General features: G+C 36.4%; 1 protein-coding gene across 1 annotated transcript; it reads right to left on the bottom strand.

The window, feature by feature from the left end:
- Positions 1–236: 236 nt before the first annotated feature.
- On the bottom strand, positions 237–27,420 carry AADAT (aminoadipate aminotransferase). Its single transcript, XM_026678878.2, has 14 exons — positions 27,273–27,420; positions 22,535–22,650; positions 20,900–21,068; positions 18,588–18,720; positions 17,715–17,789; positions 16,011–16,220; positions 14,660–14,725; positions 13,865–13,947; positions 13,271–13,367; positions 12,461–12,522; positions 9,546–9,610; positions 2,254–2,360; positions 2,066–2,167; positions 237–922 (listed from the first exon to the last, which is right to left on the bottom strand). The coding sequence occupies exons 2-14, from the start codon at positions 22,599–22,601 to the stop codon at positions 881–883; spliced, it is 1,278 nt and encodes a 425-aa protein (XP_026534663.2). The 5' UTR covers positions 22,602–22,650; positions 27,273–27,420; the 3' UTR covers positions 237–880.
- Positions 27,421–27,433: the final 13 nt, after the last annotated feature.

Here is a 27,433-nt window from a genome sequence, read left to right as displayed (position 1 = left end):
GGAATTTTATAGTTGAGTAGAAGGAAACTCAGTAAAATGTAAATATAATTTTTTATAAATAATATAAAATATCCTGCTTTTACACACTGAAATTTTATACATTGAAATGAAGAAGGTTTGTTTTCTTAATCCAAAATTTTAAGTATAGGAGATCAGGATTTCCATGGAAAACATTGCTGTGAAAGAATCCCTGATAACATCAAATATACCCTTTAATTTATAAGAGATAAACACCATTATAGAATGAAATATTTAATTTAAATCGGTCAAAAATAAAGTTGCTTATATTAGAGAATCTATTCTCAAATTCTGCTCATTCTTACATGTAAAAATGTGGTTTCCTTGAGTTCCAAGTTTCCATTTGCAGAAAACGTTCTTCCACTTAATTTTGTTTTAAACTTCAAAATAATATATTAATACAAAACATACAGTAGATTTAAGAGAATTTCTGAAAGAACCATGACAAGTATTAGAAGACACAGAACGTTACTAAAAGAAACAGAAATTAAATCAATTCCTCAGAAATAAGCCTGATTTTGAAATGTATAATGCTTACCTTCAGGGAGAATACTAAGACAAAACAAGAGCATCCTTGTGAAATCTGAAAAGTATTAAAACTTTGGTGATTTCACCAAAGTAAAGTAAAGTTTTGTGGCAACCTAATTAATAGGTAAGTTTTGCATGTATTCATACAATGTTTTGAGATGTTAGTGTACATTTTAAAATTTATCACATATATTGTGATATTGTTAATGTACATAAAAAATTCTTTATCACATATATTCTGTATCATTGTATATTCTGTACAGCTGGAGAAACATTTTTTAAAAGTTTTATATTGTAATCCTTTAGCTTCTTAAGGATTTTTCATTTAATAAAATCATGCAGCTTCTTTAATGAGGCCAGCCAATCTTTGGAAACCCTGTAACAAAAACAAGAATAACTACTATTTATATGACATGAATCAGTAAAAAGATGTGGTATAAATAAGGCTGGTTTGCAAAAACAAAGTTTGAAAGATACAGTGAATGCTGATGATTTGGAAATTAGATTTAGCTGTATTTCCTTTTATCTCATCCATTTAATTTCTGCAGCCTACTATTTTGTACTTTTTTTTGTATAATATTGTTTATTCCTAAAAATAATAGTGGGTATATAATTATAATAAGAATAGCATTATGAATTATTATAATAACAAAATAAAACCAATAATATTTTGAGCCTTATTTTATGGCTCAGAGGGGGCACTAGGCGGGTATGTAAAGGAGATGAAGATTCTTTCCAATGTAGTTTCATCAATATAAATGCAGAAACATGTTGGAATTCCAAGATACGAAATAACTACATAGATGATCCATATGTTACCCAACCTTTTTTCCATTTACCATGAATATTTCTCATAATCAATGCCACATACAAAAAGATACCACCTTGAATGTGCACTGAATTGTTTCATGCAATGCCTATACATACATTTCTCTTACGTATATTTCTTATTGTCTAAGTGGAATTAAGATTTAGATGAAGAGAAATCACTCTTCTATGCATTGGCACTATTCATGAATTTGAATAGGTAGAAAGAAATCTTTTTTAAAAAATCCTACATTAACTATATTGGTACTATTCCTGGGCAAATTGACTTGATAACTAAATATCTGCAAATGCCTACAATATTTCATGGATATATCTAAATGTACATAGTGTTCAGAAATTCATAGCAATATTTCATTGTTACATGGAGATGATTCTAATGTTACATAAAAGCAGGATCCTACTACTGCCTATATCAATACCCTACTCTGTAAGATTGAATTAACTTTCTAGTCCTTAAAAATTTACAGCAAATAACTAAATCATCCTATCAACATACACATAAAAAGTAATGTAACATACATGAAAGATTCAAATTTAATAGCTCAAATTCAGCTGGTTTCTCACAGAAAGAGGGAAAGACTGAAATTTAATAGAACACTATAACATAATAGATAGATCACCTGTAACATAATAATAATGACTGTGAGTCTGATGAAATGGTAGATGTGGAGACAAGACAAACTTCACTCACCTGATCAATCTGACTTGGAGAAGAGAGAGAGAAGGAGGCCCTGACATGAGAACTGGGATCAGAACTGTCAATATTAAATGAACATCCAGGGACCAGCAACACCTAAGGATTAGAAATTAGAAATTGTTAAAAATTTTATTAGCTCTCTCTCCCCATTTTGTTTTAGGTTCAGTATTTATTTTTCATACTTGTTTCTCCAAAGCTTTTTTCATGATCAGTTCTTGGGTATCACGAACTCCCTTAATCTTAATCCATAGAAACATTCCAGCAGCAGGGATATGCCAGTCTGCCAGACCTTAAATGAGAGAAATGAAATAGCAGAGTGAAAAACAGAAAAAAAAAAAACCATGCCTACCAACAACTAACTTAAGAAATTACTTTAGAAATGCACTGAAGTGCAAGTCATGATTTAAAACTTAACTGCATGTGCTGACTTCTTTACCCTATGAATGAGCAGAAAGTAGACTCAGATCTCTTATCAGAGCAGCAAAGGTTTCTCCTTTTAAGATAAAGCTGAGGTGAAAAGGCTTTCTCCTTAGCTGATCTTGTCCTACAAGTTATACTGTGAGAAAGAACAGGTTGAGGAAAACTCATCAATAGTTTCTAAAAAAAAGATACAACCCAGCATTCCTGTGACAGGAAGAATAGTATCCTAGACTTCCCTAGGGGGCAAAAAGGGCAAATACTGGTGATAGGAGGTTCAATTTTTCAGGGAACAGAAACTATAGTCTGCACACTGAACAGTCAATCTAGAGAGGTATGTTGTCTCCCTGGAGCAAAAATCAAAGATGTAACTCAGTATCTTTCTAAGATAAATCAGCCCCATGGATTACTACCCCTCCTACATATGGGGTCCAATGACACAACAATGAATCTGAAAAGAATAACAGGAGATTACGAACAGCTAGGGAAGAAAGTTAAAGAATTAGGAGCACAAATGGTGTTTTCATCTATACTTCTAACAAAAGGGCAACACCCAATGAGGGACCAAAGGATTGTAGAAATGAACCACTGGCTTAAAAACTGGTGCCGTCAAGAGAACTTCTGTTTCCTAGATGCCTGCATGACCTCCATGAAGAAGGGCTATGGCATAGAGTGAGCCTCACAAGAATTGGAAAGAATATATTAGGAAAATGACTGGCTCATCTTATCAGAAGGGCTTTAAACTAAAATTGAGGGAGGAGAGGGGGGAAATCTTCAAGACCTTTAGAACTTAATTCCAAGCAAAAATCATTAGATAACAAATCATATAAGGAGGTAGGGAGTAAAGAGAAAGAAGAAAGAAAGAAAAACCCACAATGAGATAGAAAGTGATGGAAAACTCAGTTAAAAAATAGGAGATATAAGAAACATACCTGAGACCCATAAAAGACTGAAATGCCTATATACAAATGCTCATATTTTGGGGAACAAACAGGGTAAACTTGAAGTACTAGTACATGAAGATAAATATGATATAGTTGCGATTACTGAAACATGGTGGGATGAAACTCATGACTGGAATGCACTGATGGAAGGATACAAGCTATTCAAAAGAAACAGACCTAACAAAAGAGGATGAGTTATATTATATATAAAAGCACTACATCTCTACAGATATCCACAAAACCAAGGATGAAAACCACCTAGAATTCAAATGGTTCAATATAAAAGGAAAAAAAGAATGACATTGCTATAGGCCACCCAACCAAGCAGAAGAAATAGATGAACAATTAAGAAATGTATTTAGGAAACATATCACCCTAGTAATGGGAGATTTAAATTACCTGATATCAATTGGGAGAAAAACTTTGCAACAAGTGGGAGAGCAACCAACCTAGTTCACACTTTTGTCATCCAAAAGGTAGTGGAGGGTACTAGAGGAAAAACTATACTCGACTTAATTTTTCCTAATAGAGAAGAAGTGATAGAGGGAGCTGAAGTTGCCGGAACTTTGGGCAAGAGTGACCACATCATATTGAAATTCAATATAATGCAAGTATAAGCAATAGAATGTAATTCAACCGATGTCTTAAACTTCAAAAGAACTGATTTTAACAAACTTAGAGAGAGCCTAAGAAAGATTCCATGGATGAAAATCCTAAAAGGAAAAACAACTCAAGAAGCGTGGGAAATTCTGAAAAATATAACCATGAAAGCCCAGTCCACCACAATAGCACTGAAGGAAAAAAACAAGAAATCCAAGAAACCAGCATGACTGCACCAAGATCTCTCTGATAAACTGAAAGAAAAAGGATAAATACAAAAAAATGGAAGAGGAACACATAACTAAGGTAGAATATCAACAGATAGCCTGAATCCGCAAAGATGAAGTCAGGAAAGAAAGCAAAGAGTCAGAATGAACAAAAAAATATGCAACAAAAATCAAAGATAATAATAAAAAATTCTTTCAGCATATAAAAAAGTCAAGGAAACAGTATTCACTAATGAGAGAAGATGGCAAAGAAGAAATAGGCAGCAGACAGAAAGCAGACTTGCTTAACTCATTCTTTGCATCAATCTTCATGCAAAAAAGGAATTATAGCCCAACTTACCAAAAACCTAACCATAAAAGATTGACTAGAAATAAAAATTAAAATAAGCAAGAAAATGGTTAGAAAACACCTATCTGATCTTGATGAATCAATGGGACCTGACGGATTACACCCCAAAGTTCTGAAGTACTGGCAGATGTTATCTCAGAACCATTGTACCATATCTTTCAAAAATCCTGGAACATCGGGGAATTACCTGAGGGTTGGAAAAGAGCTGATGTGATTCCCATCTTTTAAAAAGGGGAAAAAACAGACCCACGAAACTACAGACCAATCAGCCTAACATCAATACCTGGGAAGATACTGGAAAAGATAATAAAAAAACAACAGATCTGCAAACATCTATAAACAAATAAAGCCAGCATGGGTTTGTTAAAAACAGATCATGCCAAACCAATCTTTTCATTATTTGACAAAGTGACTAAATTAGTAAACCAGCAAAATGCTGTAGACATAGTATACTTAGACTTCAGCAAGGCATTCGACAAAGTAGACCACAAGCTTCTTCTTGATAAGCTGGAAAAATGTGAGATAGATAGTATCATCACCAGAGGGATTTGTAACTGGCTGACAAACCATACTCAACAAGTAGTCCTTAATGGGTCTAAGTCTACATGGAGGGGAGTAAGCAGTGGGGTACTACAAGGTTCTGTCTTAGGCCCAGTATTCTTCAACATCTTCATAAATGACTTAGACGAAGGAATAGATGAAGAAACTTATCAAATTTGCAGATGACACTAAACTGGCAGGAATAGCCAAAACCCTACAGAATCAAAATCACGTGAAGTATTAGTACCACTTTATAAAGCCTTAGTAAAGCCACACCTGGGGAATACTGCATCAGATTTTGGTCAGATTACAAAAAGGATGTTGAGACGTTGGAGAAATTGTGAAGAAGAGCAACTAAGATGATTAAAGGCCTGGAGACTAAAACATATGAAAAACGGTTGCAAGATGGGGGTTCCGGTTTGAAGTCTTTTCGGCGACAGACAAAAATCCACGATCGTGCGCGGTTTCGGTCTGGGCTCGCCGCTGGAGCGCCCTGAGCCGGCTGGTTTCGGGGCTAAGCCACCCCGTAGAGGTGGTGAAGAGGAGGGAGACTGCCAGCAGGGTTGAGGAGAGCCGCATCTCTCCTCCTCAGCTGGCCATTACTCCCTTTCCCGAAGGCGGTTGCAGCAGTGGTCAGAAATGGCCACCACAAAGAAGAACTCGACCGGAAAAGAATGTGCAGGAGGAAGATAAGAAGTGAAAGTTTTGGCTGACCGGGTTAAATTGTAAAAGCAACAACTAAGGTACCCTGGAATTTAAACTTACAAAAAAATAACATCGCTCCCAAAGAAGAGTCGGAAGCAGCGAAGGAAAGTGAAAAGGGAAAGGTTTGGCTTTTTTTCTTCTCTCTCCTTCCCTATACTGACAACTAAGAGACTTAAATAAGAAATCGGAAAAATCCACTTTGACATCAATAGGCAATTAAGCTGAAAATAAAATAAAATGCCAAAGGGATAATAAAGATTTCTGGACACTAATTTTTTTTTATAAGCAGGAAGAGAGAGAAAAAGAATAAGGGCAGGATCTGGAAGAGGGAGGAGACTGCCTGGAATTAAAAAGAATCTACAGTAAAACTTTAACAAGACTTCTAAAAGATACATTTTAACTGAAACTTTGTAACTAAACAGTAACCCCAAGAAGAGAAAGTGAAAAAAAAAGAGCAAAAAGAAACAGCTTGCGTGTATTTGGATTATTTGGTGATCTTTGGATTCTTGGTTATTACATTTGAATGACTAAAATTAATCGGGTGGTTGTTTAAAAATTTATACAATGGCACCACTTCTGGATGAATTGAAAATGGAACTTAAAAAGTACAAAGAAGATGCACAAGAGGGAAGGGTTCTTTTGGCTTTGTTTTTCAATTCTTAGAAATGGAGATTTGGAACTATGAGAAACAACAAGAAACGTCTGCAAAACAAGAAGACTGGGACAAAGAAGAAGCCATCTTTAATGAGCAAGTAATTTTATGTGGGGAAGAAAAAGGAAAGGGGGGAAAGAGAATGGAGAATTTAAGATTTAAAAAAACCAAAGAAAAGAAAAATAATTCAAAAAATAAGTATAATACTAGAAAGCAAAAGAAAAGGGGAATACAGAAGAGAGAAATAGAGGTAGAGAGACAAAGGGCTAAAAAGGGGAGAAAGAAGAAAAGAGGGAAGAAGGAAAGGAAAAGAAGTTACAAAGAACCGGAGCAAGATATAGAGAAACAGGACCTATTTAGAGATAATGGGTGAAAATCTAACTGAAAAAGGGATCCTGTAAAGGTACATAAGATTGTATTGTTATATTAGTAATAGAAATAACTTTAGAAAATTGGAAACAATGTATGATTAAAATGAGGGATAAAATAGTGTGTAATTTAGTGAAATGTTTGTTAATAAAATAAGTGAAATAAAATAAATGAGAAAATTGAATTAGGAAGGAATGGGAACATTTTAATTAGTTAATGTTTTATAAAATATAAGTGAAGAGGGGGTAATTAATTATGGAAAGCTTATAATTGTTCCCATAGAAGTATGATATTTAATTGAAAAGTAATGTTAAAGAAGTTAAGACTTTAATGAATATTAATATTAATGATAGAATTGAATTGGAATGGAATGTGTTGTTTTAATTACATACATTTATATTTTTTTCTTTTTTAAGATTATAGTGTGTATTTTAAGAATGTACCAAGCAGAATCCGAATGGAAGTTATGTATTATATTGAATGTTATAACTTTGGGGTATATATTGAAGCCTAAATAAGAGTTAAATGGATAAACTTAAAAGATATAAAGGCGTCATACTCCAATCAGTAACTACAGGAGAAATTTTGTTTAATGAGAAAAGATAATAGATAATTGAAACAGGACAAACAAAAAATATAAATATAATGATTTGAATTGTGATGAGATAATTAAAATAAAATTGAGAAAATTAAAAGAGGGGAGAAGCTATGCAGAAAATGTAAAATAGTAATAAGATATGGAATAGAATATAAACATGAGCATGAACTTGAATTTGTGTCTGTACGAAGAAATGTAACTTGGGATTACGCTTTCAAAAATGATGTTTTATTTGTATTTTTTTTTCTTTTTGTGAAAACTCAAATAAAATTTACAAAAAAAAAAAAAAGAGAACGGTTGCAAGATTTGGGTTTGGCTAGTCTAGAGAAAAGAAGATCTGGGGGTACATGATAGCAGTCTTCCAGTATTTGAGAGGCTGCCACAAAGAGGAGGGGGTCAATTTATTTTGCATAGCGCTAGAGGGCAGGACAATGGATGGAAACTAATCAAATAGAGAAGCAATTACAAATTAAGGAGAACTTCCTAACAGTGAGAACAATTAACTAGTGGACAGCTTGCCTTCAGAAGTTGTGGGTGCTTCATTACTGAAGATTTTTAAGAAGAATCTGGACAGTCACTTGTCTGAAATGATATTGGTTCTTCTGCTTGAGCAGGGTGTTGGACAGAAGACCTCCAAAGTCCCTTCCAATTCTATTCTGATTGATTGACGCAAACTACAAAATCGTGGCTGGGTACAGACTAAACACTATATGTATGGTATATGTTTGTTTTCATTTTAAATAGCTGCTGGTAAAATAAATGCAACTTATTTTCTTCACTACAAGTGGCTGTATTGAAAAATCTGTTCAAATGAAGAAAATACGATTTCCTTTTGAGTAAACTTCTGCATATATGGATGAGTTTTAGGCTGGTACCAGACATAAGGAAGATGGTCTTTATGGATCACAATTAGATGTGCAAAATTCTGTTTACCTTAAGTGTTACTAATATAGTTCGTTTTAGCTTTTCTATGAGGTTGAATCCCTGGTCTGGTCTATCTAGTGAAGCTGACACAAAGACATCCATCAGGTTGTGTCTAGTGAAATAGCTACCGTATTAGTTATAATGGTTAGCTCCAGTACAGGTAGTCCTTGACTTAACCATTTGTTTAGTGACTGTTCAATTACAATGGCTCTGAAAAAAATGGCTTGGAAGTAGGCCTCACACTTATGATTGTTGCAGCATCCCCATGCGTCACATGATCAAAATTCAGGTGCTTGGCGATTCACATTTATTTATGAGAATTGCAGCCTTCTGGGGTCATGTTATCACGATTTGGGATATTTCCAGCTGATTTCCAACAAGCAAAGTAAATGAGAAAAGCTGGATTCACTTAAAAACTGCAGCAAAATAGATCTTACTTAGCAATGGAAATTCTGGTCCTAACAGTTGTCACAAACTTAGTATTATCTATACACAGTTTATTGAATAAGTGCTTCTGAACAATTGGCATCACCATTAGTAGATTGTAGACTGTCCTCACTGTGAATTCTGTTGGGGGGGGTGCATGAAGGGAGGCTCAACCAATCTCATTGTGCACATATTGTAGTTTGACAATAAAGGTAATAATAATATTACAGACATGACTTGACTTGATATGTCCATATATATATATATACCTATATCCAAGAACTATGTTGAGTTTTATTGGCTAGTAATGATGCCAGTAAATGAACTTAGCCTAACAGAGGAGCTTCTTTACTAAAAGGAACTACAAATATAAGTATATTATCTGGAACACTTGTAGGAGTACAGCAATAGCAGGGATGAAATGCAAAAGGCAAGGAACCATATTGTATTTTCACAAGAAAGTCATCATTGAACACTGAACAACCTTCAAAGGGAAAAAGATGATGGTTTTCTCTTAAATTGCTATGTTATAAGAGCTACTTTAAATTGCCCACTATAATTGCTTATTTAAATATTTTTTTAAAAATAACCCTAAAGTGGGATACATTAACTTTTTACACACTTCTCAAGACAAAAAGTTATACATTTTCCTTTTTAATAATCTTTCTTGTAGTATATTTCTGTCATATGTTAATAGTTCAAATGTTCATTATTGACTCTAACCTTTTAGCCATTTGTCTGCTGAGTTAAGCATCACATCTCGCTGTTGTTTATAAAAATCCACCACACTAGCAGAAGATGAGAAAAACAAAAGAAAAAAGCATATTGATGAAGAAACTCTTCCAAATTAACCGTTCTGATGCTGAAAACAAGGAAGGTCATTTAGGACAGGGAAGTCCAACTATGGCAACTTGAAGACTCAGATGGCTGGCTGAGAAATTCGAGTTGAAAGTCCACAGATTGTCAATTCCCTGGTTTAGAGAAGACTTTGTGGACTTTATAGAAAGAGCAATTGGTTTTAAAGACTTCTGTGCCCTAAATGACAGTTTGTAGATATTCTCCAAGATTAAGGCATCTTTTTTAATCACTGCAAGCAATTTTTAAATAAAAATCTGCCAGAAGGAATACTGTATATATAACTATTATGCAAAGAACATTAAATGGCCTTCCTCTAAATGGTTGCTTTGTGTATATCTTTTTGATGCATCCAAACTATACTGATTATGCACTTGGATGCATAATTCCTAATAATGATAGACAGATTTTTTTTGTTCTTTAATAATTTTAGAATCATTAAAGAACAAAAAAAATATGTGTATCATTATTAGGATCATTTATTGTTCAGACGAAGATGATATAAATGTGAATGTACAGTATTGGATTTCAATTTTCAGTGACTGCAGCACCAAGGGTGGGCTGCTGGGGGGGGTTCACAAGGGTTCAGGAGAACTCCTAGGTAAGATTCTGTGCAGTTTGGAGAACCCCAAAATCCTACTCCTGGCCCACCCCACCCCGCCCCTCCCAGGAGTCCCCACGCGGCCTGCTTTGGATGCAGGTAAGTGCAGGGCGCGCGTGGAGACTCAGGGAGGGCAAAAAATGGTCCTTCTGGAAGTTCGGGAAGGCTGGAAATGGGCCTGTTTCCGGCTTCCAAAGAGCCCAGGGAGGCAGTTTTCGCCCTCCTGGAGGTTCAAGAAAAGCCTCCATAGCAGGGGTGGGATTCTACGCACTGGTAGAATTGCTAGAACCGGTTGTTAACTTTCTAAGCAGTTCAGAGAACTGGTTGTTAGAATAAATTACTGGCCTAATCCTGTAAGGAAGGCAGGAAGGAAACATTCTGGTGTTGCTTACAGAAACTGCCTCTCCATTAACCCTTATTACATTCTTGGCAGGAATAGACTTCTTGACTTAGGAACTTCTCTGGAGTTTTTTTTCCCCTCCTTTGCTGGTACTTTGCTTGTGTGGAGTGATCATTCAAAGTTACAATGGCACTGAAAAAAGTGACTTATGACCATTTTTGACACTTACGACTGTTGCAGCATCCCCACAGTCATGAAAGGCAAGGCAAGGAGATGTGTGCCTCGATGTGAATGATATTGAGTTGGCCACGCCCAGCCAATAACATGACCACCAAGCCATGCCCACCACCTAAGCCACGCCTACAGAACTGGTTGTTAAAAAAATTGAATCCCACCCCTGCTCCATAGCCTGGGAAGGGCAAAAATGCCCCCCCCCCATGGTGCAGGAGGGCAACTAGGCCACACCCACCATGGCCAGACCCATCCAACAACCAGGCAGAGAACCTTTGCTAAAATTTTTGAAGCCCACCCCAGAGCAGCAGAAACCTGAATACATTTCTGTCTCGTAGTTCTTTTCTACTGTAGCACAAAATGATATTTATACATTGTATACCTAGTGGAAGAGGATGTCCAAATAATGTGGACTATGGCATTTCTATATAAAGAAATATATGCAAGCTACAACTAAAATTGTGATCCAAAAGGAAAACAATATGGGATCAAATCAAATAGAAACAAATCAAATAGAAACTTAATTTTTAGTTCTACCATGTTTCTCATATAATAAGGCCAGGTCTTTTTTTTTTTTTTTGAGCCCTGAAAAATGGCTAGGCTGTCTTTTCGGGGTGACTTAATTCCCCCCCTTGCATCTTCGGGCGGGCGGCGACGGCTTGGATGTTGACCTCGGTGTTGGTGGGGCACTTCGATCGGGGTCAACGCAGGCAGCACCATATCCGGTGTGCAACAAAAGTATTTCCTAACGGCAAGCCCCCCCACCATTCCCCCATTTCGCATGTTTTAATATAGGCCTTAATTTGGGGGAGGGGCTTAATTTCATTCATGCCTATAAAACATGCTGGGACTTCCTATTGGGGGAGGCCGTATTGTTGGATAAACAGGGTAGTAACCACTATCAATTGAAACACTTTGGTAGCAGGAATTTAAACAGAATTGGTCTCTGAACAGAGTTCACGAGAAAGCATTCCTTTTTTTTCTGTCTGGTCCTTTCAAATGTACAGGACAGATTGCAGCTGCTATCAGTGCAGCGATTATACCTTTTAACCACTTTATATTAATTTCTTGTGAACTTATATCCATTTGATATAAACTATCCAGAACTACCAATTTTGCTTGCAATTTTCCCAGGTTCCCCAATTTGTAACTTATTTATTTCTACAATTTCCAAAAGCTAGCATATAAAATGCAGAGTCCTGCAAAACATATATAGTAAGTAATTTCTGATACTGTTAGAAATTTCATTCTAAATATTTCTAATTAGAAGTTAGTACCACCATGTTTAACAGGATACCTGTACACTTGCTGCATTCCCAGATGTTTTAGATTACAATGTCCAGAATTCCTAGCAGGTATTTCAAGGGTAGCTTTCAGGCAATTAAATCTAAATTCTGTACATTCAAATGAATGGACAATGTACAATAAATTGTGTATATTATTGTAGCCATTATATAAATATGTATTTATGTACAGTATATGTATGTGTATATGTAGAATTACTTGTGACAGTAATATTAAAACAACATACATTTAAAATATATACAAGAGCATACAGTAATTAAAAAAACATACAATATGCCAAAAATGAAATATACTAAATACAGCTACCTGTCTACATGATCCAGGAAACCATTCAGTCCCCATTGTTGAAGAAGCTGGGCTATCATAAGCTATAGAAATAGTGAGGCTACAGTCAGTATGCTATTTGCTCATCAACAGACACTAGTAAAAAAAAAATCTAAAATGGCTTTACAGAGAGAGAAAAAAAGGCCATATAACACCATCCTATGAATAGGATGGTTATTCTCAATAAGCTACTGCAGGGCCTTGTCTAGATAATTATTAGGAGTTAAGATTTAAGCTCTACAATCATTTTTATAAATAGATATGCCAGGCACCGATACTATTCTGCTAATACTAACAGTACTAACTATTCTGCTAGTATTAACAGTAGTAAGTAATAGTAGTTTGGTGTACTTTTGGGTAATGTTCAAAGCACTGCTTAATTCAGGCTTGTTCACAGCCTTATTAATAACAGCTAAAGATATGGGACAGAGAAAGGGCTCACTGTAGAAAATCTAATACTGTGTCCATAACAGCTTTCAAATGCTCACAACTGTAAACAAGTTATAAAGTATTTTAACATGCTATTAAATAAAATCAGTGAGAGAATATTTTCTTTTTAAAATGGGCTAACTTTTCATCCTGTTGGTACTTTTTTCCATATGAAAATTTTAATTTTTATTAAAACTATAATCATACATTATACAGGATTGAGGAATTATAAATAATGAAGAGCTTTTCTTCAGTGTTCAGTTTTAGATGATTCTTTAAATACATGAATGTTATACTGATGTCTGTGTCTAAAAGTTAAGATAGTATGTCTTTATATATAGTTAGAACTATGATAATTCTTACCTGGGTGAAGGTACTGGTGTGCATTGTGGAAACCTGTATATGTAGAATAACTCTATCAATTAATGGCTTGGGACCAGTTAGAAATCCAATTCGTAGCCTGTGCAAGATAGATAGATAGATAGATAAATAAACAAACAAATAAACAAATAAATACATACATACACCCATAACCACACAAAATAGTTCTTTACATATACACATAAAATGCCATGTCCAAAATTGTGGAAGACAATATATATCCTAATATTTATATTGATTTTGCGGCAACAAAAGGGAATTATGAAAGTATCAGAAAAACAAACCAATTTGATAAAAGTTAATGAAGTAGGAATCCAGGTAGTTGTAATTATGGAACAACTAAGACAAAAGAAATATCTGATACTGTTTCAGGAAAAAGATTAGTGTGATGAAAATTGAAGGACAGAAGATGTATACATGGAACAGCACTTGACTGTTACACCATGTAAGTTTTCAAGAAAGACTGCAACAAAAATGTCTTTGTTCAAATTAAATTAATACCAGTAGTTTTAGGGATTTTCAAGTGTGTGCTTGGCCAGACAATTGATTGTCCAGCTATGGTGCAACTGAATTTACCCAGATGAGAGGATCTTAGAAAAGGAGTCAGTCCTGATAACTCGCCCATCAATGTCCATTGAAAGAAAAGTTGGTGCCCAAGGCTTTAGGAAAGAAAATAAAGATTTGCTGTTAGTAAATAATACTTGCAAGTGGTGGCTCACAACATGTTGTGGAAAAGTTTAAAAAAAAAACACGTGTACATGCATTAAGAAATGTATTCATGCATTAAAACTGGGCTGCACCCAACATTTCCATTCAGGAAGGAGGATTTCCGATTATCCTCCTGCCCATCTCAATATCTGCCCCAAATTTACTCTGTAAGGTCCATCAACTATTTAAAGTATAACCACAATATGTACAAGAAGTGGCATATTTGGCAATGGAGAATTACCATTATAAATGATGCCTCTTGACTGTAATATATTATTAAAGATACAGAAAGTCTAAACAGAATGTTTTGGGTTAGTGTTTTTTTCCTTAAATTAAAATATGTGTAGATGAAATCACAGGTATGCTACTCCTATTTTTAATAACTGATTAAAAACTGTGATATTGCTCATCATTTAAGTCCATAACCATAATGATACTCTCTTATGGATGCTGTTTTGTGGCTTGAAATGCATATGTACCATGGTATACTTTCATGTCTGTAGCCGTGGAAAAAATGGCTAATTAATGGAAAAAATATTCTACATACTGTGGAAACAATAGTGACAAATCGTAACACAATTTATAAAGAAGTATCCAAAGAATACCAAATTCTCGCATTCTTTGCTGTGGCCTCTGATTCAAAACCAATTGACAAAAACTCACCTTGTTAAATTGAAGGAAATAATATGGATCATCTTCTATTATAAGGAAATCGTATTGTCTTGCAAGCTGAAAGAAATATATACACTTATATTCATACAAACAAAATAATAAAAATAAAAGAATTGTTTCATAATCATATATTATTGTTACCGATTAACTCTTTTCTATTGTTGAAATATTATTGTTACTGATTAACTCTTTTCTATTGTTGAAATATTCAGTTATTTTCAGTTGGAAATTCTGAAGTCTGTTTCAATTTCCTTATTGGGATCAACATTGTTCCCAAAACCTGAGTCAAGGCATACAATGGGAATCCCATAGAGAGGAAACATTATTTTATATCTACATCACAGATTGCCTTTTGAAATGTGTATCTTTTAGTTTGCATTCTGACTTTCAGAGCAAGCCTTCCCTATGTGGCTGATAACAACCAGTCATTTATTTTAGACTGAAGCCTAACTGCATCTTAGATCAGGGATCGCCAACCTTTTGAACCTCAGGGACCACCAAATTTTAAATCCCGAGGACCACTAATATGAATTTTGACTGGTGGTGGCTTGCTGACATTGGTGGGTGGGAAGGAGGGAGGAAGAGAGAGAGAGAGAGAGATCTGACCTAACCTCTCTCTCTCTCCCTCTCCCTCTGCCTCACACTCACAAACACACAGAGGCCAGGGTGGGATTCAAATTTCTTAACAACTGGTTCTGTGGAGGTGGCCTAATTTGTGGGTGTGGCTTGGTGGTCATGTGACAGGCTGGGCATGGCTTGTATGTAAATATTATAAATATTTATGTAAATATTGAATTTTTTTATAAAAAAAGAACAACTTTTACCCAAAATCAGGCAAAGCAGGAAGGCAGATTGAGTTGCTCACAAAATCACAGTTTCTTTCAGAGATCTATCTTTCTGCCATCGGCTACCTTAGTCTGTACTGAATAATAGAAGCTTCAGTCCTAAGAAAGATTCGGCTGTTTAAAAACAGAGCTGAAGATCTAAAGATTAGCTAAAAAGCAAGAAATCCAATGGTTTCCTGCTTTCTACCTAATTTAAATCTCCTAGCACAGCAGAACAGCTGATGGTCAGGGAAAAAAAAAGGAAAAATAGTAACTTAGCAGGCAAGTTTGGCAGGTAAGGAGTGGGTGGGTGGGAACGGTTCCCGCGGGCCATGTGGGCGGCGCAGCCTGGATTAATTGCTTTAGGGGGTGCTCTGGGCGTGACATTTCTCTGTGGCCCACCAAAATTTTCTTGCGGACCACCAGTAGGCTGCGGCCCACTGGTTGGCGACCACTGTCTTAGATTAAATGCTATAAAATTGTGCATAGAGACCACATCATGTATTGGATAGTTATACCTGATAGATTTCTTTCTTCCGTTCTGTTGTCAATGAGGCTCCTGTTGGATTGCCACCATTAGGAATTGTATATAGAAATTTTGGCGTATCATTTTTGAGCTTTTTTACATCTTCAGGATCCCACCTGGAGAGAACTTCTTTCAAAGCTTTTGGAATCATACCATGCTGATCACTGGGCACATTGATGATGTTACAACCCAGCGGTCTAAGCTATTTTAATAAAATAAGAAACACAAGCAATTATTGTACATATGCATTCTATTCAGCTTTTGATAAATTAATGTCTAAAATTGCTATAACATGCTCATATTCCTGTAAACTAAATCATTCTTATTTCACATTTTGGGAGAATATATTAAAATAATAATATTCTTAAAATATATTAGAAAAAATACTCAGCTTTGATGTACGTTTTTCTTACTGCAATTTGTCTTTCTTTTCTGTTGGGTTCCTAAAGGGTGGCTCATAAGATATGTGACAAGACAATATAGTGTGTGATCTGGTTAGGCAGAGGTTGTATGAGATTAGTTTACTTTAGTCTTATCAAAATAAGACATATCTGGCCTTCTCCAAATATGTTGAGATTGCTGAGTAGGAATTCTGGGAAATGAAGTCTGTGTGGTGATATTCATTATGCAGGATGTTGTTTATATGGAGCAGGCCAGCTTTTTGATTTTGAGAATTTCATTATATGCACACAATGATGTCTGCAAGGGCAGTTTAAAACAAGATGGGAGTTGTGGCATTGCATCTAAAGTCTCCCTGTTTTCATTTGTATGCAATGTCAATGTGACCTGGTCTCACATCATATTTGCTACTGTAATATGTTAATATGTCTTTTATTTTATTAATATGTCTACATTTTATTGCATATTATATGACATATTTAAGCATATATTAAAGATGTAATTATGTTAATTACAACATTTTCTGTACTGTATGAGATCATTGGATAATCAGGATTGGATACAGATGCACATTCAAATTTGTTTCTTTGAAATATAGGAAAGCTCCTAGTTCAACTTTTCTCAGTCTGGTACTCTCCCAGTATGCTCAGACTACAACTCAGACTTCTCAGTTAAAATGTAGCTATACTGGTCGGATGTAGTGACACAAGTATTAGGAAAGGCTCTCTTCTTCTTAGCTCTGAACAGGTGAAACATGAATGATTTACCTCAATAAAAGAAATGGCATCTGTCTCATATAGCTAGTAATAAGATAATAATTTCAATAATATTACTGGAGTGATTAAAGAATAATAGAATGTGTAAACAATCACAGCAAAAGTTTAAAGAAAACTTTTTTTTCTGTACCAAGTAGCCATCCATTTATTAACTTATAAATGAATTTTATATTTTATTTGAATTGTATAATGAAAAAAAAAAATTGCAAAAAATATACTGTCAACATTTTCTAATTTTTGCATGCTCTTTCCTGTTACTAAATTACAAACCTTCATAGATTGTTTTTTCTTGGAAAATCATGCTATAGAATCTGAAAAGCTGCAAAACTGAAGGATAATTATTTACCACTTTGAAAGTTAGTTCAGGAAATGCAAATTACATTATTTTTTACTGGAAATAATTTCTGCCCCTTCTTTCCTAGTTTAGCAAAAATCTAAGAAATGGGAGCCAGACCTAAATATGTAGAAGCAAAATTGTATCTTTTTATCATCACAGCCTTTCAGATTTGTGGAATACTCACAGCAGCTAGTGTCCCAGGGTAAGTGGGGGCATCCAAAAGGATGTTATCTCCAGGATTAATAAGCATTTCAAACACCTAAAAAATATACAGGACAGTCATTTTTCCTGATGCAGACAAATATGGCCTTTGATAATAAGAGATAGAGAGATGATTTTTAAATCACAAAAGTAAAATAAAGTCTGGTGTACAGTAATACGAAACACAATGGGAAGGGGAAGCATAAAAAGGAAAGTAAACTTTGTTTATTGTAGTAAATTGTTTAAAAACCAAAACCAATTATGCACATACCAAAGTTAAAGAATTGTAAAACATTGTTCCATTACAATTCATTTTTGGTTCTTTAAGAATGTAAGTATATATCTGGCAAATGGCTTCATAGTTTATCTATACCACTGCTTACTTCATGTTTTAAAAATTTTACGGGATTACATGTAACAAACTTTTATCTAAATGAAAAGAACAAGCAACATGAATAGCCCTTGTGAGCTTATGTACAAACTCATGAAAAGGCACATCTCTCTAAGGGAAGATTTCATTGAAATAAGTAGGATCTATAATGGCTTCACCGAAATGTCCCTTCTCGCTACTGCATTCATTAATATGTGAGAAGGAAGGAAGCTGAGAAGGAAGAGATAAAACAGAGATGTTTGTAAAGTTCAGAGTAAATACTGGTGATACCTGTAATAATAATAAGAAAATAGGACAACCTGGAACTAAAGATAAGCTATCTGCAAGGGTAAGCAATTTGATGTTCAGGATTAGACTCGTAAAATCCCTACAAGTCCTACATATCTGGAGACATAACACCACTTTTTAAAGATTCACAGAAGTTAGAAATTATGCTTGCTGTATATTATAGTTCCTTTTTCTTACTTTACATAGCCCTTCTTGGCTTCCAGTGGTGATACACATTTCCATTTGTCCTTCCTGAGGACTGTAGTCAACCGTTGGAGGGTTATGGACAGTCTTCTGCAAATCCTTCAACCAGGACAATAGTTCTGGAATGCTAAACATGATTACATTAGTAAAGTGTATCATGCACTTCATAAGATTGTCATTCTTTTTGCATTTCTTAGACAAATATTTTAATTATTTTATTATGCAGTCACTAATCTGAACAAGTATCTTCCTTTAGATCTTAGTTAAAATACTACCAGCTTTTGCTGCTTACTTCAAATACATCCTAGTTTAGACTTACTCTTGCAGTTGTCATTACCATTACCTTCATTACTGCTATTTCAGTGATAATTAAACAAAAATATCTGATGGTTAAAAACAATTCAAGATGCATCTCTTAATTTCCAAATGTTCTTTGAAAGAATTAAGTCTTAGTTGCTCTGAAAAATAAATCCATAGGGGCATTGTAGATTTCAGGAAAAGAATGTTGTATGGGGACAGATGGTGGGATTCAAATTGTTTTACTACTGGTTCTGTGGGCATGGCTTGGTGGGCGTGGCAGGGGAAGGATACTGTAAAATCTCCATTCTCTCCCCTCCCTACTAATCTGCTTTCCAGCTCCGTTCTCCTGTGCAGGGCAATAAAATAAGACCCAGCCAATCAGTTGGAACTCAGGAGGCAAAGAATATATGGGGGTGAGGCCAGTCAGAGGTGGTATTTGCTGGTTCTCCAAACTACTGGTTCTCCAGAACTGGTCAGAACCTGCTGAATACCACCTCTGGACAGATTCAAAAAGTCTTGGAGCCCTTTGGAGCCATTCTGCCCTGATTTGTTCAGGAAAAAGCTGGAGCCTCTGGTGGAGATGGCCCTATACATATCCTGAACCTAAGTAATCCTCATAACTAATGCAACTTCTATAATATTGGTGTAGCTCTGCCATAGTGATTTTCACCCGCTACCATATAGGCCATTGCATTTGTATCACCTGAATAGTCTTCAAAAGCAAATTCAATTAGAGTAGGTTGCAACTGTCCATGTTTGAATTAACAAGAGAATGAATGAGATGAAAGTGTATTTTAGAGGAACCCGCCCATTCTATCATCGCTTACTATATTCAACAGCACAAGATCAGCAGTAGAATTCTTCAAGTTTTAGGGTTCTATAATTTCCCAGGATTTGAAATGGATACCCAACAATAGAACCATTTTTAAAAAAGCACAACAAATAATGTTCTTCCTGTGTTAGCTCAGGAAGTTCAGACTGCTCTAGGAGCTGTTGATACAGTTTTACTGAGAAATTATTGAGTTTGTCATTTATATTTTTATACTTGTCTGGTTTGGTATAGCAACCAAACAGGATGGATACAAATGCAAATAGATAGTTTAGGACTGCAAAAAGAACAATTGTAACCAGCCTGCCTTCCATAGAACACCTCTATACTGAACGATCAGAACAATGCTATAGGGCAGTGATCCCCAACCTTTTTTATGCTGCGGCCCGGTACCGGCATCAGCTGGGCGCCGCCATCTTTTTTTGATGAAAAAGTGCTTCCGGTGAGCTTTCTACCCGGAAAAGCTCACCGGAAGCACTTTTTCATCAAAAAAAGATGGCGGCGCCCAGCAAACCAGCGGCCCGGTAGGACTTGTTCCACGGACCGGTACCAGTCCGCGAACCGGTGGTTGGGGACCCCTGCTATAGGGCATTGCATGCCAAAAAAACTAGACACGGAGTTTCTTCCCTTGTGCCATCATTCTGCTGAACATCTAATTCTCACAGTATTATCTAATGCCTATGTACATTTACCCATGTTGTATGGCTGTAGCATTATTATTATCCTTCTTTTTACTACCCCCCATTGCTATTATGTATAGAGCTTCTTCATTGGAAACAAATTGCTTGTGAATCTATTCACACTTGGTGAAATAGAGTATTCTAATTCTAATGATTATCTTTAAAATCTCCCACTCTAAAGACATCTGCAACTGGTGTACTAGCTTTAACTGGATAGCTACATTTTCCACTTTGGTTTAAAAGGATTCCCCAAGTTATGGACCTGCTATTCCAAAAGAATGCAGTTTTGTTAAGTCGGGATCACAAGACCATCTGCTGCTTTCTGGAAAGTAAAGTATCCATCCTTGTTCTATTTCCGTATCTTATGTACTGTATATTAAACATTTTCAGGAAGGTCAACAATGGAAAGAAAACTCTACAGTAGATAAAGGAGACTATCTCTCCTGCCCGACATTTGTAGTTTCAAAATTCACAGCTTTTATTTGCCATTAAAATACCCTGCTGAAGCAGAATACTGGAGAGCTCTCTTCATCAGCTCTTCTTTGATTTCAACTCTTGTTTCATCTTTAATGATAATGGTAGCAGTTTTGAAAGGAAACGTGTTGGGATTTGGTGCTCCTCCAGCCAGAGAAATTAAAGATGGGGGAGATTGCTGCATCAATTCAGCTAGAGTAAAAGAATACACAAAAAGAAAACTTAAATTATACCTGATATGAATAGTGCTACTAGTCTGAATTGCAAAAATCCAGATTATGAGATAGCAACAAAAAAAAAAAACCCACTTTGTTGTCCCCCTAGGTGTCATCTAGATTTTTGCCAAATCTGGTAGCCTTATACAATATTAACATAAACTTTAGGCCTTCCTAAACTTGGTATATAACATTACTTGGCATTTAAACCTCATATTCTCCAGTCACCAAAAATTATGCTATCTGGGAAATAACAGTATCGTACAACATGGAATCCAACCTTAGGTAAACTAGTAAACTATTGTGTGGACATTTTTAAAAATAGCTGCCTAGTTTTCTGTACTTTCTCATTTATTTATTCACTTATTTATCTAGAAAGCTGATAGTACCATAGTACCATAGTACTGAAAGTACCATCTTCCATGACACATTTTCAGAAATAATGAATTTCCGCACTTCATATGAAACAAATTTTGGAACAAAAACTCCCAAGAAGATTCAGAGCTCACATAATTGTTTCCTATGTAATTTCTGAACATTGTTATTTTTCTCCCCCGCCCCTCCCAATTTGTCTTCTTCGAAGTAAGTGGCCAAAGATACGATGGCACCTTTTCTTCTGAATGGGAAGTTCCTGTTATGTCAGCAATTTTGTGGGGAAAAAATCACAACACTTTACAAATTCCAGGGGTGCCCACCTCCATATATCATGTCTTCTTAATAATCATGCCTACTCCACAGCTGAATATTTTGCCCATTTGGCTTAATAGTTGCCACACTAGTGAGATCGATGCTAGACTAAATGATACAATGAGGATCATAAATGGTTACATAAAATCTACTACTTGCTGGCTCCCTGTCTTGAGCCACATTGCACCACCAGCTCTATGGAGGCAGGAAGCCTTAGTGAAGGAGTACAACAAAATTATGACAAATCCTTCCTGTGCGCACTGATCTTCCTCATCTATCAATTGGCATGCTTAAATCCAGGAAGCCCTCTCTGACACTTGCTCAACAGCTGTCTAACAACTTTGACATCAATTCACAGTGGAAAGCCAAATAGATTGCTAAATGGCCAGATACAAGCAGTTATGTAGATGACTGTACCAGCATTGGTCAACTCTGAACAGGATCCGTACCCAACATGGTGTCTGCCAAGATTCATTGTTTAACTGGGGTCTTGTCTCTACGCCTCAGTGTGACTGTGGTGCTCCTTGACAAAATATCCATCACATTGCGCCCGAATGCCCATTAAGAGGCCCAATGTCTAATTTTTTCAATATAGACCATCCTGTCCTTTAATGGCTAGGTGGATGGACATTAATATTTCAATCACTATAAGTCCATGTATTTGCCAAAGGCAAAATAAATAAAATCATGTGTATGACATCCCCTAACTAGAACTTGAGGAAAAGCTGAAGAACTAATTGCAAAATATATACTTACTGAGGACTCTTATTGGAGATGCTTTTCTTGCTGCACTTACTGCAGTAATGAATCGTGAATAATTCATGCTTAATGCACCAAGTAGCAAAGTCAATCTTCAAATTAACTGGATATAGCTAAAATCAAGACAAATACACATAAGCACACAAAATGCATGCTTTAAAACACTATTACCAGCAACAAGCATTTGAAGAAATTATAACATTCAAAAGAGAATGGGTCGCATCTATCACTTATTACTTAAACTTTATTTGTTGAAGATATTTTTCTCAAAAAATATTCCTGTTGGAGATGTAATTTTGGGGAAAATATTACCAAATATTCAATGTCAAGATACACAGCATAAAATAGTAAACATTCAATGTAAGATGTACAATATGAAATATTAAAATTAATGATAATTTTCATGCTGTTTGTCATAAAGTTGAAAGCCTCTTATTTACATTACCACCATTTTCTGTTCCCTATTTTAGCTCTTCTTAAGGATACCTAGGACTTTCTAGGACTGCCAAACAAAAGACATCGTCCAACTATTTTGATTTTTTTAAAAAATTGATTATCTGGACAGTTAAAAATCTTGTTTTTTACCCCTACTTCAAAAACTGGACATACATAACTCCAATAAGAAATGGTAAAATATATAAATATATAGATTACAAAATATATTACAACATAATCAGAATGCCTATATTAAAAATATATGAGAAGGAGTATTAGGGACATTAATTTTAACAAGGAATAAAGTCAGGGTTTGTCCTTCTTTGTTCTAATTCTTTGTCCCTTGTGCCATTCAGAAGTAAGTGTTGTACCTCCCCCCCCACAATAAATGCATCCCTGACATAAACAGGTATAAGCACAAATGCACATACATTTCTTGAGAGTATTAAAAGGCAGCAAAAGCACATAGACATGGAGTAACACTTCACACTAAATCTGTAGATTTAGAAGTTATCAACAACTGTATGGCCCCTTCTTCAATATCTTTCTTTGCATTTAAAATTGTTTCATATTGATGTGGGATGGGAGATTTATTTAAGACTTATTTGCCAACAGGGAAAAAATGAAATAGGAAAAATTTCCTAGTTGCAACAGGGAGGAATCTTTTTTTTCTCTTTCGTGATTCAAGATTTCTGGAAACAGAAAAAATAAATAAAGGGTTATGTACATGTGTCTGAGAATGGCACAGGAAAAAATGCAGATAAAACACCAAATTAACTGGGACGTTCTTCGGATTGAGAACTTTAGAGATAGTGGGGATATATTTCAAAAACAGAAATATTGCTGTTTCATTTGAAAATCTTTGTTCTAGCTAGATATGACACCTGCATACAGGTAAGTCAGTGGTGGGATTCAATTTTTTTTTACTACGGGTTCTGTGGGCGTAGCTTGTTGAGCATGGCAGGGGAAAGACACAGTAAAATCTCCAGTCAGAGGTGGTATTTGACGGTTCTTCCAACTACTCAAAATTTCTGCTACCGGTTCTCCAGAACTGGTTAGAACCTGCTGAATACCACCTCTGAGGTAAGTCCTCGAGTTACAAATGTAATGGGGCCTGCCCATTACATTTGTAACCCCAAAGATTTATGGGAGTGAATCTCGTACCTTGAACGTGATCACTCCCTTTCGCCCACACATTTGCATTAGCGAATGCGAGGCTCGTTAAGCTTCTCTGATCACCGAGCCTACCTGCCACTTCTGGAGTGGCGGGCAGCCTCTGTGAGTCACCTCCAAAGACTTTCAGACTCTGCGTGGAAAAGCGTTTGCATGAAGTGAGGCTTTGGGGCAGCGAACTCGCATTGCTCCAAGCCCCTCATTAGCATGCAACCACTTTTCCCGTGGAGACTGGAACCTTCTGGGTGCCCTGATCCCGCGGGATGTCAGGCACCCATTCTCTGCAAAAGCAGATGGGTGCCTGAATTCGTGCGAGACCATGAACCCCAGAAATTTTCAGTCTTCATCTGGGTGAAAAGTGTTTGAGTGACCCTGGGGGAGGTTGGAACGGAGTGAAAAACTCTGTTTTCAAACAATTCGCTGTTTACAAACCACCACCACCCCGGGCCGCTTAAACACCTGTTGCCCTGACAGAGACCGCAAACTTTGTCTGCATGGAAATGGTGCACTTGAAAACGGAGCTTCTCTTCAGCAGAGACCTTGAGGAAAGGCCTTTCCTGGCACAAACAGAGCTCTGGAGTAATGTGCACTCCCTCCAGGGTCTCTGTTCTGGGCAGCAAAGGCTTTTGGCAAAGATGGCAAAAGCCTTTGCAAACTGAGGAAAAGCTTCGAAGTTTCAGGTCTTCCCTCCGTTTGCAAAGCCTTTTGCTGCAGCTCTCATCCAGGCCTCTGTTTGCAGAGAACAAAGGCCTCAAGTACTGTGAGATCAATAGTGTGCGTTCTTGCGCTACTGATCGAGAGGGATCTAGCGGTACATTAGGCCTCTGTTCTCTGTGTAAACACCAAAGGCAAGACAGTGAATGCTCTCTAGATCTTCGCAAGGTGAGTATCCATAGGCCTAGTGCTTATGGAGACCCGACGCAGGGGGAAGGAGGGGTGGAATAGGCAGGGCGAATGTTACAGAGCCTCTGCAGTCATTCGTAAGAGCAAACAACTGCCGTGGTGTTGCAACATTCGTAGTTTTGGGACTTGTTCGTAAATGCTAGGGGACGCTTATCATGTAAATTCGAACATTTGCTACCCCTTACTTCAAGGCTTCATTTTCATTTTCCAAAACAAGATGTATTTAAGTGCCACTTAAACAGTTCTCCAAAGTATTTGTGTATGTGGGAAGAGGATGCAAAGGTGATACAGTGTACATACAAAAGTGCAATTATGTGACCCTTCATTGCATGGGTGGTAGACATACGCAAGTTAAACATATTATATCATGCAGCTTTTGGGATTCTGGTAAAGCTGCTAAAACAATAAGTGCAACTGGTTTCTTGAAAATGTTTTAGGCATATAGAAAATAAAAATAACCTATATATGACTCTGTTCACCCTTTCCATTTTCTATTCTTGCTATGAATTCTTGAACAGAAGCACTAACTAGCCACTGTCCAATACTTTTCAGCTTGGAATTCTTCCTAGTAAGTAAATGAGTTGTAGTCTAACACAGGGGTCTCCCAACTCCTGATCTATAGACCAGCATCAGTCTGTGGCATGCCAGCAACCAGGCCACAAAAACAAGCAAAGCCCCATCTGTGTGATGCAGGCAGCATGCAAAGCCATGCCCGCTTTGGTTTGCAGAAAAACCTTTCCCCATAGAATCGGTCCCTGCTGTCCAAAAGGTTGGGGGCCATTGGTCTAACACATTGGGAAGACTCCAGTTGAAAAAAATGTTTTTTAAGGGATCGTACATGAAATATATATTTATATATGAAATGTATTTTTCCAATAAGCAACCACCCATCACCTCTTATATTAACAACGATCCAATAAATGACATGCGAGCCCACTGATATACTAGGTATTTTTACCTAGCTATTACCCTTCCCAGCTATTATGTATGCTGAGGAGCAGAATTTTAATTATGTTTCTTCTTCCTATTACAATTCGTCTAGAAATATATTTGAGAGGACCACTATTCTGGAAAAATTCAGCTGCATGACCAGTGGTGGAATCCAATTTTTTTTTTACTACTGGTTCTATAGACGTGGCTTGGTGGCCAATTTAGCAGTCCATTTTGTCCTTGTTCTTCCTAAGCTGTACTTGCTGAACCCAAGGCATCTATTATTTTAATAAGACACCTCCCCCTGAGAAAAAGAGCACAAACTTTCTTGCCACTTGCCTAACTTCAGTATAATAGGAGCTTCAGGCTCCTTAAAATAGGCCATTAGAAAAAGAACAAAACAAACAGGATTTCCTTCAAAATAACTCCTGGTGATGTTTCAGAAGACCACATAATAAGCCAGACTGAGAACTGCACCAATTAAGACTGTAATTAAAACCCCCAAGATTTGGGAAAGAGAACCACTTTAAAATCCATTAGCATTGCATTTCTCTGAATGCACCATATACCTTTATCTTATGTATTGTAAATTGATTTCTGATGCATTTAACTCATGGAATGACCTTTTGTTACTACTTCCAGCGATATTAATCTGCATTTCTTACTTTATTTAAAACGGACAGATTTCAAATTATATAAACCCCATTGAGATTGTCTGTAGGCAAAGATAAACCCCATGGATGTGCTCCCTCACCCCCACCCACCCAATCTGTTTTGAAAGGTAAATATTATATATAAAGTAAATGTTACAGGCAATACCTTAATGCTGATTAAATCTAAAAGAGGCCAAATCAGGAGGACTGACCAGAAAGTGATTCCCTGATAACTAAGGACTGGTCCTCCTCAAGTTTCATTTAGAATCGGAGAGGTGGCAGAGAAAGAAAAGCTTTAAAGCAGGGGTGTCCAACCTTGGCAACTTTAAGACTTGTGGACTTCAACTCCCAGAATTCCTCAGCCTGCTTTAAAGTTACATAGGCTTAATCTGGTAATTACACAGCTAATTAATTTAGGTCCCAGAACACAGGCAATGAAACAACAAGAAAAAAACCCTCCCCCAGCCTCCTCCTCTCCCACGTGGCTTTTTCTGAACTAAAGAATTAAACAATTGAAGCCAGAGTTGGAAGATATCCTTAGCAGTATGTTCACCTTAGCAAACACACATACAAGAGGAGACGAATCCAAAGTCAGAGAAGGGACCCTTACAAGCCCCATTCATTGCCTCCTCTACTCACACCTGTTTTTCTTCCGAATCCAAAGGAAAAAGCTCCCAGCCCAGAAACGAAGCCCCCAGAGGTGGAGAGCTGCAAGGTAAAGCAACGCAATTTTAAAAACTCAGGGAGAAACCCCCTCCTCCTCTCCCACGTGGTTGCTTCCGAACTAAAGAAGGCTAGCAAT

The sequence above is a fragment of the Notechis scutatus genome, chromosome 4, assembly GCF_049901735.1.
Source record: "Notechis scutatus isolate UNSWTSFEM ecotype Mainland chromosome 4, rNotScu1.2, whole genome shotgun sequence".
In the NCBI taxonomy this organism is placed as follows: domain Eukaryota; kingdom Metazoa; phylum Chordata; class Lepidosauria; order Squamata; family Elapidae; genus Notechis; species Notechis scutatus.
Note: the sequence above shows the minus strand (reverse complement) of the source record. Positions and strands in the feature narration are given on the sequence as shown.

What these genes read in the sequence shown, in the direction of transcription:
- AADAT (XM_026678878.2), bottom strand. Translation starts at nt 22,601, where the DNA reads ATGAATTATTCACGATTCATTACTGCAGTAAGTGCAGCAAGAAAAGCA. An exon ending in ATCTCCAATAAGAGTCCTCA is followed by an intron (nt 21,069 to 22,534) that starts GTAAGTATATAT and finishes CTTTTACTCTAG; the next exon opens with CTGAATTGATGCAGCAATCT. An exon ending in AGCAGACAAATGGCTAAAAG is followed by an intron (nt 2,361 to 9,545) that starts GTTAGAGTCAAT and finishes CTCTCATTTAAG; the next exon opens with GTCTGGCAGACTGGCATATC.